The sequence below is a fragment of the Chrysochloris asiatica genome, unplaced genomic scaffold (assembly GCF_000296735.1).
Source record: "Chrysochloris asiatica unplaced genomic scaffold, ChrAsi1.0 scaffold00047, whole genome shotgun sequence".
NCBI classification, from domain to species: domain Eukaryota; kingdom Metazoa; phylum Chordata; class Mammalia; order Afrosoricida; family Chrysochloridae; genus Chrysochloris; species Chrysochloris asiatica.
Window position 1 is genome coordinate 2,686,133 of NW_006408565.1, and position 14,912 is coordinate 2,701,044.

The 14,912-nt window shown below is 40.2% G+C and overlaps 1 protein-coding gene across 1 annotated transcript in view; it reads right to left on the bottom strand.

Annotated features, from left to right (window-relative positions):
* HDAC1 (histone deacetylase 1) overlaps positions 1-14,912 on the bottom strand; it is a 50,977-nt gene that overhangs the window by 28,884 nt on the left and 7,181 nt on the right. The window contains exon 2 of the mRNA XM_006862160.1: positions 10,251-10,363. Within this exon, the coding sequence (XP_006862222.1) occupies positions 10,251-10,363 (113 nt within the window). The remainder of the gene's footprint in view (positions 1-10,250; positions 10,364-14,912) is intronic.

Here is a 14,912-nt window from a genome sequence, read left to right on the forward strand (position 1 = left end):
GACTTTAGACCCAGAGAGGGAGAGGGGCTGTGTGCTGATGATCAGGGGGAGGGGGATGCAGGCTTATAGGGGACTGTAACCATGGCACTGAAACAATATATAATAGGATGAATGTAAAACTAATGTTCTCCCATGTAAACTATCACATAATTCACAATAAAACATTTTAAAAAATGAAATGGAATAAGAGCAATATCCTAGGCATTCATGAGCTGAAATGGACAGGTATAAGCTATTTTGAAATTGACCATCATATGGTTTACTATGCCAAAAATGACAAAGAAAAATGATACCGCATTCATCTTCAAAAAAGAACATTTCATGACGCCAGAGATGGAGGTAGAGAAGATTACGTAGAGAGATGGAACGGATGGGGACTATAGACCCAGAGAGGGAGAGGGGCTGTGTGCTGATGACCAGGAGGCAGGCTTGCAGGCCTTTGGTTGGTTGATGATACATGGAGGGGATTGTAACCACCGCAATGAAACGATATACGATAGAATGAATGTAAAACTAATGTTCTCCCATTGTAAACTATCACATAATTCACAATAAAACATTTTTTAAAAAAAGGAAGGTGAACACTTTCATAAAAATGGCCAAAAAAAATCATGAAAAATTAATGCCAATAGAAAAGTAAGAGTACATTGATGCTGGCTGAATGGTTATGTATTCTTATAGTCAAATAAATTCAACCTCTTTTGCATGTAAATAAGCATTAAGGACACTGGATTGGGGATTGAAGATATGCACAGTTAAGCTAAGATAAATATTATTGTAATATACAGAAGTGACTGTATAAGAAAAACACATATAAATGAAATCACAAATAAAGAAAATTAAAAAACAAAAACATTTCAACATCTATATTGAAGTACATTGTTGTCTGTGATAAGATATCTATATCCCTACCAGGAAGACCTGGTGTGGTGCTGCAGAATAATGCACTGAATCGGAAGGTTAGTTTGAACCACGAGGTCAGCAATTCAAAGCCACCAGCACTCCTTAGAAACCTTAGACAAGGCTGCTGTGAGTCAGAACCTACTCAACAGCACTTAACAACAGCAACAAAACACAAGGAAGACCAGTTAATACAACTATTATTCAAATTAATGCAATAACCAGCAAGCCAATAATGAAGAAACTGAAGAATTCTACCAACTTCTGTAGTCTGAAATTGATCAAACATGCAATCAAGATGTATTGATAATTATTGGCAACTGGAATGCAAAGCTTAGAAACAAAAAGAAACAATCAGTAATTGGGGAAATAGGCCTTCGTGACAGAAATGATGCTGGTCTTTTATAAGACTATTTATTCACTGCAAATACCGTTTCAAACAACATAAATGGTAACTATACATGTGGACTTCACCATATGAAATATAGAGGAATCTAATAGACTATATGGCGCTGTGGGCTAATACGCCAGACTGCAAAGCCGTTTGAACTGCAAGGTTGGTGGTTCAAGCTCACCAGCTGCTCCTCGGAAACCCTATACAGGGTTGCTATGGGTCGGTACCGACTTGACGGTACTTCACAACAACATATCTGTAGAAGAGGCTCAGTATCATCAGCCAAAACAAGGCCAGGGGCAGACTGATATACACCATCAATTGTTTACATGAGAGTTCAGGCTGAACCTGAAGAAAACAAAAACAAATCCATGAGAGCCAAAAATATAGCCTTGAGTGTATCCCACTTGAATCTAGAGACCATCTCAAGAACAGATTTGAAGAACTAAACACTACTGATCGAAGACGAGATGAGTTGTGGGATGACATCAAGATCATACATGAAGAAAGCAAAAGGTCATTAAAAGGCATGAGAGACCAAAGTGAATGTCAGAAGAGACTCTGAAACTTGCTCTTCAGTACAGCCTCGTTAACGTGAATGAAAGAAATGAAGACATAGAAGGCTGAACAGAATCGAAAGGGCAGTTAGAGAAGACAAACTAATAGATTCTATGGGCAACATCAGTAGTGTTGGTAATACATAAGATAGAAACAACCCAAATGCCCTCCAAAAATAAAACAGAAAAATCACATAGTATATTCATTCAATGGAATGCAATGCTACACACATTACATGTATGACTCTCAGTACATGCTAAGCAAAAAAAAAAAGCAAGTCACAAAATAAGTATTCCATGGCTCCATTTATACAAAGATAAAAAATATGCAACATTTTAAAAATGCAAACTGATAAAATTAATTTTAAAAAAACAGATAAAATTATAAAGTAAGACAACAATAAGTACTGATTCAAGGCAGAGATTAACTGGGGAAGAAGAAAGTAGACAGTCTATGAAGAGCACAGACTTGATGAGCATTGAAATTTCCTTTATCTTAAACTAGGCAGTATTAACTGAATTGTGAATCTTTACAAAATACATATACTTCAGAAAAAATATTTCATATCTACGGAATTTTTAATAAAAGCACTTTTAAACAAAAGAACAGAGGTGATGAATAAGCAGCCTAGGAATATACAAAATTAGCATCCAAAGCAATGAAGAGTAGGATTCTTGATTATGTAAATAAAAGGGTGCTTGGATAGAAGTAAAAATGTAGATTCTGAGAGATTGATTTGATGTTGTTGTTATATGCCCTCAAGTCAGCTCCAACTCATAGCAACCCTTATAAGGTTTCCTGTGGTTTGAAGTCCAGTGTTGAACCTACAGCACCACAACAGAAGTTCATTTGATTAGATGTAGGGAGATAGAATATGAGAGAGGCATCAGAGAGTTGTGTGGAAAAGACCTCAAAATGATTCCTTCAAGTACAGTTGTTGTTAAGTGCCTTTGAGTCATTTACTCATAGCAATCCTGTACAGGGTTCCAATATGAAGGGACTTGAGAAAGTTATTGAAAAATGTAATTAAAAGATAATGGAAAGAAAAAAAAAAAAAGGATAATGGAATTTTCCCATAAACTTTCTGAAGCTCCCTTGTACAGATCTTTAAAGCTCTGCAACTTCTGTGGGCAGTCTAAGGATATTTTTTTTAGGACTGGCTTCCAAAAATCATCTTCTCAGGATAGATATTCAGATGATCATCTGTGTTCTGAAGAAATAGGAGGCCTCTCACTCCCTGATTTCAAAATTCATACAATAAATCAATGCAACAGAATTAAGAACCCAGAGGTACATCCATCCACATACAGTCATCTGATCTTTGACAACGGGCCAAAACACATTCAATAGGGAAGAGATGATATCTTCAACAAATGGTGCTGGCAAAACTGAAAATCCATTTGCAGAAGAATGAAATAATCAATACCTATATCTCATACCATATACAAAAATAAACTCAACATGGATCAAAGACATAAATATAAGACCTGGAAATATAAAGATCATAATGAAAAGCTAGGGATAAACTTAGAGGCTCTAATATGCAGCACACTTACACTGTCAAACATTATAAAAAATGTACAAATAGTAGAAGACAAAATAGATTACTAGTTGTTGTTAAGTGCCATCAAGTCAATCCTGACCCAAAGAAACCCTGTATAGGGTTTCCAAGGAGCGGCTGGTGAGCTTGAACCACCGACCTTGCAGTTCAAATGGTTTTGCAGTCTGGAGCATTAACCCATACCTCCTAAAAATTAGAAACTAAGTGTATCAAAAGATTTCGCCAAAATAGTAAAAAGGAAGCCCACAGTCCGGGAAATTTTTTTTACAATTAAAAAATGGGCACAGGACATGAACAGACACTTCACCAAGGAAGACATCCAAACAGCCAACAAATGCATGAAGAAATGTTCACTATCACTAGCCATTGCCATCGTTGTTGTTGTTACTGTAAGTACCATCAAGTCGGTTCCAACTCATAAAGACCCTGTATAAGGCTTCAAAGGAGAGGCTGGTGGGTTTGAACCACCAACATTACAATCAGCAGTCCAGTGCTTATCTTATAGTGCCACAGCAAGACTCCTCATAAGCCATTTGTTGTTGTTATGTGCCGTGGAGTCGGTTCCGACTCATAGCGACCTGTACAGGGTTTCCGAGGCTGTAAATCTTTACGGGAGCAGAACGCCTCATCTTTCTCCCGCAGAACAGCTGGTACTAGAGACATGCAAATCAAAACAACAATGAGATATCTCACACTAGCATTATACAGTGAAGTTAAAAAAACAAACAAATGCTGGCGAGGGTGTGAAGAGACCAGGACCCTTCTACATTGCTGGTGGGACTGTAAAATGGTTAAGCCACTCTGGAAAATGGTATGGCACTTCCTCAGAAATTTGGAAATAGAAATACCTTATGACCCAGCAATCCCTCTACTTGGTATATGTCCACAAGAAATAAGAGCCAGGACACAAGTAGACATATGCACACCAATGTTTACCACAGCATTATTCACAATAGCAAAAGGATAGAGGCAGCCTAAGTGCCTATCAATGGAAAAATGGATAAACAAATTTTGGTACATACATACAATGAAATACTATGCAACCTTAAAGAATAATGATGAATCGGTAAAACAACTCATAACATGGATGAACCTCGAGAACATTATACTGAATGAAATTAGTCAATCACAAAAGGACGACTATTGTATAAGACCATTATTGTAAATGGTTACGAAAAGGTCTTCATGCCACAAGAAACATTCTTTGATGGTTACCAATGATGGGAGGGTAGAGTAATGCACTGACTAGAAGGCAGACACACATTAGTTCGAATGACAGGGAAAGCAATATACAAGGAGGGGGAGGGCAATATATAAGAGGAGGGAAGGTGGCAGATGAACAATGAAGACAGTGGAAATCTTAAGGAGGCATGAATAGGCTTAAACGGGTAGAGGTAAATTGTTATTTATATACAACCTTAGAACAGAATTCTGTGAGTAGATACACGGGTCAAGAAAGAGGATGAATGGGTAAAGGAGGGGAAAAAAAAATTTGTGTTAGACATATGTGTGCTAGAAATGAATATTGGGAAACAAGATTACAAAAAGCCTGTAATCCCGCATTCAGCCTATAACTGACTGGAATTGTTAAAAGGGGAAATAAGCTTCTTACTAAGCCTTTGTAAAGTATAGGGGACTTAGGTCTTGAGCTCCACCCAGGACCTTCTGAGTTAGGACATTCTCACTTGAAAAGACATACATACAGACCCACGGAGCACTGCTGGAATGTTTGAATTTCAAGAAAATTGTCTGTTTTGGAGGCATCAAGGAAAGAAAAGTCAGCCCATTAGGATAACCCCTTCTAGGACTAAAACTTGAAGACAACCTGTGAGCAGTATAGTATGCTTGCTGGTGACCACATAGGTCCACTGGTGAGTGGAAGTGGGAGAAATGAAGCAATGAAGACATGGGCCGAGTTTGGCCATGTTCTATTGGCACCCGTTGCCCTTGAGACTAGGGAGAAGAGGAAGGACTTGCTGGTCTGAAATTTAAGATGTGTGAACTGCCAAGACCATAGGCACTGACTTCGCCTGTGAGGGATAGGGCTGAGAATGAAGTGGCCTGCTATTCTGAAATACAGGGAGGTGTGTGTGAACCCACAAATTTGGAGCTAGTACCCATTTAACCTCTGGTAGTGTAGTGGTTACGAATCAGGCTAATTTCATGGTCAGTAGTTCGAAACTACCGCTGTTCCGTGGGAGAAAGATGAGGCTTTCTGCTCCTATAAAGATTTACAGCCTCGGAAACCCTGCACAGGGTCACTATGAGTTGGAATTGACTCCACGGCACATAATAACAACAACCCATTTGACCTAGCTTGGATGCCTAGTTGACCAGAACAGGAAGCAAGAAATATAAAGATGTTTGATACTATAAACAAGTGCAAATTGCTACAATTTGATGAACTATATTTGTGCCTATGAATACAGTGACTCAAAATTCCAAGCGGAATGTTAAGATTCTTCATACCAAGGAACCTTGTTTCCTCAGTGTACCAAGTTGATTGCTGTTGTTACGTGACACGGAGTCGGTTCCGACTCATAGCAACCCTGTACAGTGTGTCTGAGGCTATAAATCTTTATGGGAGCAGAAAGCCTCAACTTTCTCCCACGGAAAAGCTGGTAGTTTCGAACTGCTGACCTTCAGGTTCGCAGCCCGATTCATGTACCGGGTTGATAGGGATGATGAATTGAGACACTAGCTATCAAAAATGGGGGGCTATAAAGGCATGAAGTGGCTGCCTTACAAGCTTTCATGAGTGTACTTAGTTTCAGAATGAGGGGGTTAATTAATCTTCACTGAATAGTTTTTCTCTTTTCCAGATGGATCTGGTGAAAGGAGTCGGGGGACGTCAGTGATAAGATTTTCTGACTGAATTGCTAATAACTGTTAGCAGGATTAACTATGATTGTCACAACTGTCATTATAGAAGCATGTATCAAAAAGGGATAAGTAGTTAACCTTTCATTTCAGGAACAGAGGACCCCCAGGATCATCAAGAAGGAAGAGCAAAAATTAGTGTGAGATCTCTACCTAGAAAAATGGTGACAGCAGAATCCGTGCCGAGGTGGTGGCATGAAGAGACAGAGCAGTTGCGGGCTCTAGGTCCATGGACTGAAATCAGCTGCGTGCCTGCAGGCAGGAGGTCGGCTGGCAGAATATGCCCTCTGAACATTTAAATGTATATGCATATTTTTTGTTTAGTAAGTGTACATCAACTATTTTTGCCTTGTTCATCTGTGAAATATAAGATGTAAATGGGGAGCCACAGGGAGGAAACAGGATAAATTTGTTACAGGAAGGGGATTATAATTAATCAATTAAGTAATACAAAGGATGCTAGCAAAGATCACAGCCCAAAAGGAGAAGATAGAAGGGATGAAAGCAAAGAAGTATATTGAGGGGATACAAAACAAACAGACAAGTAACAAATCCCAGATGCCACCAATCCATTCTAACTCACAGTAACCCCGTGTGTTGCAGAGTAGCATTGCACTTTATAAATTTTCATGGATGTAAACACTGGACAGCTAACCTCAAGGTCAGCAGTTCAAACCCACCAGCCATGCCTCAGAAACCCCATACGGGGTCACTATGAATCAAAACTGACTCAACTGCACTTAACAACAACAAAACACTTATTGTTGAAAATCAAAGATTACTGTCTACAATATGGATTACATCTCAACATAAAAAAAAAAAAAAGATTACTAGTCTGATGAGACTGGTAGAACCTGAGGCTATGGCCCTTAGTTACCCTTCAAGCCTGGAACTGAGGTGACTCTTGAAGATGACTAAGATTTGACGGGCCAGAGTAAAGAGTCCTCCAAGGCCAAGGCAGAATCGGATCTGGCTGGCTTGAAGGGTTTTAAGAGCTGAGTGGCAGGAAAGGAAGCAGGTTGGGGTCAGGTTGTTGTTGTTGTTAAGTGCCATCGAGTTGATTCTGACCCATAGCGACCAAGTACAGAATTTCCGAGGAGAAGCTGGTGAGCTTGAACCTAGCATGGTATAAATGTACAGCAGGCTATTCACGAAGGTCTTGGTGTTCGTAGTCCACAGTTTTTCTCTTCTACTTTATTCAAGTATCTTCTCTTTAAATGCTAGCCTTCTAACCTCACTGATAACTTCATCTGGTCCCAAAGCCTGTTTACTCCTCTGTCTACTTTCCCCCTTTCTTCCCCAGAGACATGATATGTGGGCAGATATGTGGGGCAGAAGACTCATCTCACCGTAGTCTCTAAGATGAGAGGAAGAATACTGCTCTTGCTTGGTAACAGATGTCAGCACAGACCTCTAATAATAGCCTTTTTATGTTCTAACCTCAAGGCAACATGGACCTTAAGGCAACATAGCCTCTTTACTTTCTCCTGTAGACTCTTATAATTGCCTCATAACTAGCTTCTACTCCACTCCTACTGATCCCAGCCTATGTCGTTCTCAATGAGTGTTCCAAAATTCATGCCTGTTCCTGCCTCTTTTTCACTTGAAACCTTTCACTTACTCCTCAATACCTCCAAAAGAGGTTCAAACCAGGAACTCTTGGGTCAAAGTTTGCCTACAGATCACTGATGTATTTTGTTTGTACAAAAAACACAAATTTCTTTAACTTTTTATTGTGAATTGCGTGAAGGTTTACAGAGCAGATCATCAGTTTCACATTCAACAAATCATACTCTTGGTTTCATCTCAACAATTGCGATCTCCTTAAAATAACAACAGTGTTTCTTGTTTCTATTCCTTCTTCTTTCCCAATGCTTTTCATCTCAAATAGTTGACTGTTTTATGGTGTGCCTAGTGATGCTGTCCCTCCTCTATACACATCTATTGCTTGGCTAATAATTGAGCTCTGGGGGTGAATTCAGTTCTACACCTAAAGGGTACCAATAGCCACAAACTCAGGTTTCTACCAGTCTCTAATCTGACGAGGACCTTCTAAATGTGGTAGCCAGGCACCATCTAGTTCTTCTGGCCTCATGGTTGTGGAGACTGATGTTCACACGGACCATTATTACATTGGACTAATTGTTTCCAAGTGTCTTCAATTTTCACCACTATTCTTTCCTCCAGACAGGGAGAGACCAATAGTTAGCTGCACCTTAAATGCCACTCATGAGCTTAAAAGATTCCAGTCACTACTCACCAAAGTAGTATGCAAAACACTGCCTCTGTGGATTTTGTTCTGCCAATTGACTATGGTGTCCTGAGCCTCCAGGCCCAGAAAACCACTTCCTCAATGTGTCTGGTAACGTCCAAAAAGTTTGCATATTATTGACCCTGTAGGTGCCACCACATTCCTGAGTATGTTTGCAGCAAAGGTAAATACCCATGTACAAATATTCTCTGCCCAACCTTTATATGTTTGTGGGTATATTCCCATACTCGTTCAACCTGTCTATCCACGTACCTGTCCTTAAATCACTGTTATTGTACAATGTATAAAATATATATTTTTAAGATACTTTGTTGTTGTTAGGTGCCACTGAGTCAGTACCGACTTATAACGACCTTATGCACAGCAGAACGACACACTGCCCATCCTGGTCCAACCTCACTATCATTGCCACACTTGAGCCCATTGATGCTGCCACTTTGTCAATCCATCTCGCTGGGGGTCTTCCTCTTTTTCTCTGACCCTCCACCCTACCAAACATGATATCCTTCTCCAGCGACTGGTCCCTCCTGACAATATGTCCGAAGTATGAGAGACCAAGTTTGACCATCTTGGCCTCCAAGGAGCACCCTGGCTGCACTTCTTCCAACACAGATCTGTTGGTTCTTTTGGCTGTCCATGGCACTTTCAATATTCTCTTCCAACACCATAACTCAAAAGCATCAATTCTTCTATGGTCTTCCTTATTCACTGTACAGCTTTTCGCATGCATATGAGGTTATTGACAATACCATGGCCTGGGTCAGGGTCAGGTGCACCTTGAGTCAACATTAAATCAGAATTTTTTGAACATATATAATCTTGACTTCTTTCTAACTTTTCTTTAAAAAACATGGAGGATCAGACGAAAATCAACTAAAACTGATTTAGACAGTCTGTATTCTCTAGTAATTAGAGACAGGGATCTAATTCAACACCGTCCTAGTCACTAATTTTTCAGCTTTGGCATTTTTGTGCCTGGCCCACAGGAATAGATCCAAGTTCAGAGTCCTGGTGTGGCACTGTTGGTTAATGTGCCAGACTGCAAAGCCATTTGAACTGCAAGGTAAGTGGTTTAAGCTCACCAACTGCTCCTAGGAAACCCTATACAGGGTTGCTATGGGTCGGAACCAACTCGATGGCACTTAACAACAACAACAACCTTTGCTGTCCTCACCAGCTCTTCGTCTCACTAACACTTGTGAACTTTATACTCCAGCAATACCTGAATATTGAAGTACTTGTATTTCCCTACCATACTACATTGTTCTCAGCACCTCTGCCTTTCTGGTTAAGTTCTTCCCTTGGTCTATAATGCCAGTTACCTCCTGAATCCTAGGCTAAATTTTATTTAGTCTCTAAAACCCTGCTTAGGTATCTCCCCTAAGAAACATTACATGGCTCCCTTCCTCTTTCACTCCCAGTTATCTCTAAATTATCTCTAAATCCTGTACATTTCTAAACTGCTGCACGTACCACCCCAAGACTACTGTTTATTAAGTCAGTCTCACACGTAAGAGTAAATGCCTTGAAACAAAGTCTATCATTTACAGTTCCTGTCACATACCAGTCCTCAACCTGTAGTTGATGAATAAGTGAATAAGTAGTTGAGAAAATTAGATAATGAATGACATATTGAGAACCAGATCTGATGAGGTTATGGAGAAATGGAGTTGACAGTAACTCACATAGATTTCCATCTTTCGGTAGAGACCATAGTTGAGCAGCAAATTGTGAGTCATGCGGATTCGGTGGGGCTTCATTGGATGACCTTGCCCATAATAGTAATTTCCAACATCCCCTGAAAACAAAAGAGAGATCATTTCAATGACATAGATACACACTCCCAGGAGAACCCAGGGATTCTTATAGCAAACTCCTGAGCAAATTCTCCTTCTGGCTCATTTCTAGTCTTTAAGACTCTCCTAATACACTACTGGTTTTTTCCCATTTGGAGCAAAAGTGAATGAAAGAAACCAGAGAATCAAAGAAGAAACTAGCTCTCAGTACTAATAGCCCACTCCAACAGCCTCTTTCAGCCTGAGATAAGAATAACTAAATAGTGTCATGTTATCACTACCGACCAGGAACACAACAGGTTTCAGATAAAATAGGAAAACATAAACCAAAGCTCAAATTTCTAAAAAACAAAATTAAATAAAAAAGACTTACTAGACTGGTAAAAGACCACAGGAACCCCCCAAGACTATTACCCTAAGATACCCTTTTACATTGGAAGTCACTTCCAGAGGTCTCCTTTCAACCAAATAATAGGTTGGGTTATAAAGTAAGCAATATCACCTATGAGGAATATACTTCTCTGATACTTAAGGTTTGTGTCCACTAGACCAGGCCAGGATTCTCAGTAGGTTAGCAGTTAAGATGTAGCAATCATATCCATGATAAGATCTGATATAACTACCCCTTGGGTGTGATCTGATGTAATCAGTCCTAATCTGATGTCTTATGTCTTGATCCTGTGTCTTGTAAATCCTCACATCTATGACGTTATTTTAAGTCGTGGTGTAGTGCTGGGACTAATGCATCAGACTGCAAAGTCGGTTTGAACCACAAGGTCGGCAGTTCAAGTGCACCTGCTGCTCCTTGGAAAACCTATACAGGGTCACTATGGGTCCAGAGCAACTCAATGGTACGTAATGTCAACAACATGATGTTAATGATGAGTCCTGGTATGGCACTGTAGGATAAGCACTGGACTGCTAACCGGAAAGGTTGCAAATCAAATCCACCAGCTGCTCCATAGAAACCTTAGACAGGGTCACTGTGAGTCAGAAAGAACTTGACAACATTTAATAACAATGATGTTAATGAAATCAGATGCAATCTACAGGATAAGGTATCTTGATTCAATCTCTTTCAATCTCTTTGAAAATATAAAAGAAAAGCAAGCAGAGGTGAGAGCTGACCTACTAGCACTGAGTGAATAGTGAAGTGAGCCTTTGGACCTGGGGTCCCAGCACTGGGAAGCTCCTAGATCCACGGAAAGACTACCAGCCAAGACACATGGAGATCAAGCTCCAAGGAATGCTGTGCCTATAGATGCTGAGGGAAAGCAAGGACCTTTCTCCAGAGCCAGGACTCTGAATTTGGCTAGCTAGCCTCCTAAACTGTGAGAGAATAAACTGCCGCTTGTTAAAGCCATCCACTTGTGGTGATTTCTGTTACAGCAGCGCTAGAGAACTAAGACAGCTCCCTTAAACAGTATGAGCACACGGAGGAAGTAGGATGACTGTTGTTACAGGGAGAGGATTGTAATCACTGAGATGACACAAAGCGTATCATTTGCTGAATGTAAAGTTGATGATCTTGTCTGTTAACCTTCACTCGATTCACAATAAATGGTCAACATTTATCTAAAAGTGAAGATGAGAAGGCAAGGAAGTTCAGGGACGCTAGATAAATGGAAACAGAACAAACAAAATAGAAATGAGAATGCTGATATATTGTGAAAATTGTAACCAATGTCATGGAACAATTTGGAAAAAACTGTCGCTGTGTAAACTTTCCCCTAAAATATAATAGGATACATTTTTTTTTTAAGCCTTTCCTACCTTGAGGAGAGTAACTTAAAAATTTTAAACAGGGGACCCCGGTAGGATTGCCATTAAAGGATGTCAAAGTCTAGCACCTGCCCCTGGAGCCCACATGTACTAAGAAAGAATGAAGGGCTCATTTCAAAGCTATAGGATAACAGCAGCCAGTTAGGAGACTGTATTTCTATGGAAACTCCCTCGCCCAGCAAAAAATAATCATCACTGCTGTGGGCTAATGCGTCAGATTGCAAAGTCGTTTGAACTGCAAGGTCGGTGGTTCAAGCTCACCAGCTGCTCCTTGGAAACCCTACATAGGATCACTATGTGTCGGAATCGACTCCACGGCACTTAACAACAACAAATCAGAATTATTACAATCATAATACACCTTATAGTATCAAAGTACATCCACATCCATTTCCCCACTGGATCCTCACAATAACCCTGTAAAATAGGTGTTAGTGTTGGTAGTGATGGTGTGCTTCAAGTCAGTTCCAACTCATTAAATAGAGTTTCCAAAGCTGTAAATCTTTATGGGAGCAGAAAGACTCCTCTTTCTCCCTCATAAATAGTCAAACTGCTGACCTTGTGACTAGCAGCCCAACTCATAACCCACATAGAATAGGCAGGAAGTATTATTCCCATGTTATAGATAAGAAAACTAAACTCTTTTCTTCTACTACTTCATTTGTTAACAATTGTTAAGTGTTGTCAAGTCAGCTGGGACTCATAGTGACCCTGTCTAGGGTTTCTAAGGATTGAAATTTTCACGAAGCACTGTGGGATAAAGCACTGGACTCCAAGCTTGGTTCAAACCACAAGGTTGGTGGTTCAAACTCACCAGCTGCCCCTCAGAAACCCTATACAGAGTTGCTATGGGTTGGAACCAACTCGACGGCACTTAACAACAACTTGTCTATATATGGCTCCCACACTATATTGGCAGAATTGAGTAATTAAATAGTTCCAACAGAGACCCACACATAAAGTATACAAAGTCTTAAATATTCACTCTGTTGTGGTAGTTAAGTGCCGTGGAGTCGGTTCCGACTCATAGCGACCCTGTACAGGGTTTCCAAGACTGTAAATCTTTACGGGAGCAGAAAGCCTCATCTTTCTCCCGCAGAACAGCTGGTAGTTTCAAACTGCTGACCAGCCCAATTCGTAACCACTTCGCTAAAGGTTTGCCAGATTATCATCAGCACCATGAACATGGCACTCACCTTACCAAAGTATACCTTGTTCAGACTTGGAATGTCATTCCTTCTCTGATAAGTTCAGCTCAGGCCCTAAGCTCCTTTCAGATCAAAAGTCTTTTCCTCCACATACAATTTGCACATAGCACTCAACTCTGCTTTGTATCTGAGTTATTTGAGGAGACAGTGATAGCTCAGTGGTAGAATTCTTGCCTTCCATGTAGAAGAACTAGGTTTGATTCCCTATGAATGTACCTCAAGGCTTGTGCATCGTGATATGGTTGAACAGGTTTCAAAGAAGCTTCCAGACTACGGTAGGCAAGGTAAGAAAGGTCTGGTGATCCAATTCTGAAAAATCAGCCAGTGAAAAAACCCTGTGGATCATATCAGTCTGATATTGTTTGTATATGGCATAACCATGAGTCAGGGGTCAACTTGAAGGCAGCTGGTGTGGCGCTGTGGGTTAATGCGCCAGACTGCAAAGCCATTTGAACTTCAAGATCAGCACTTCAAGCTCACCAGTTGCTCCTCGGAAACCCTATCCAGGGTCGTTATGGGTCGGAACCGAGTCTACGGCACTTAACAACAACAACAACAATCTAAGTTATTTACATATATATCTACATATTATATCCATAAGACTGGGTGCTCCTCCTTTGAAGACAAGGATGAATGTACCTTGTACATCACCAAATTTAATAAAGATTAATTGACTCAGTGAAGTGATGATGCAAGATCACACAGCTGAATCAACTTTTCTGACTCCAAATCCAGCATGCTAACTGCTACACAAAGTCAAATACTATAACGAACTGTGCAAAGACCTGGAGTTAGAAAACCAAAAGGGAAGAATACACTCAGCATTTTCCAAGCTGGTGGAACTGAAGAAAAAAATTCAAATCTCAACTTACAATATTGAAGGATTCTATCTGGTAGCGTAGTGGTTACGAATTAGGCTGCGAACCACAAGGTCAGCAATTTGAAATTACCAGCTGTTCCGCAGAAGAAAGATGAGGCTTTCTGCTCCTGTAAAGATTTACAGCCTCAGAAAGCCTGTACAGGGTGGCTATGAGTCGGAACCGACTCCACGACATACAGCAGAAGCAGCATGGGCAAATTATTCAATGATGCAGAAAGCATCAAAAGAAGATGGAAGGAATACACAGAGTCACTGTACCAAAAAGAAATGGTCAATGTTCAACCATTTCAAGAGGCAGCATATGATCAAGAGCCAATGATACTAAAGGAAGAAGTCCAAGGTTCATTGAAGGCATTAGCAAAGAACAAGGCACTGCAAAAATTGATGGAATACAAATTGAAATCCTTCAACAAACTGATGCAGCACTGGAGGTACTCACTCATCTATGCCAAGAAATTTGGAAGACAGCTACCTGGCAAAATGACTGGAAAAGATCCATATTTGTGCCCATTCCAAAGAGAAGTGACCCAATGGAATGCAGAAATCACTGGACAATATCATTGATATCCCATGTGAGTAAAGTTTTACTAAAGGTAATCCAAAAACAGCTACAGAGAACTTCCAGAGATTCAAGATAGATTCACAAGAGGATGTGGAACAAGGGATATCATTCCTGATATC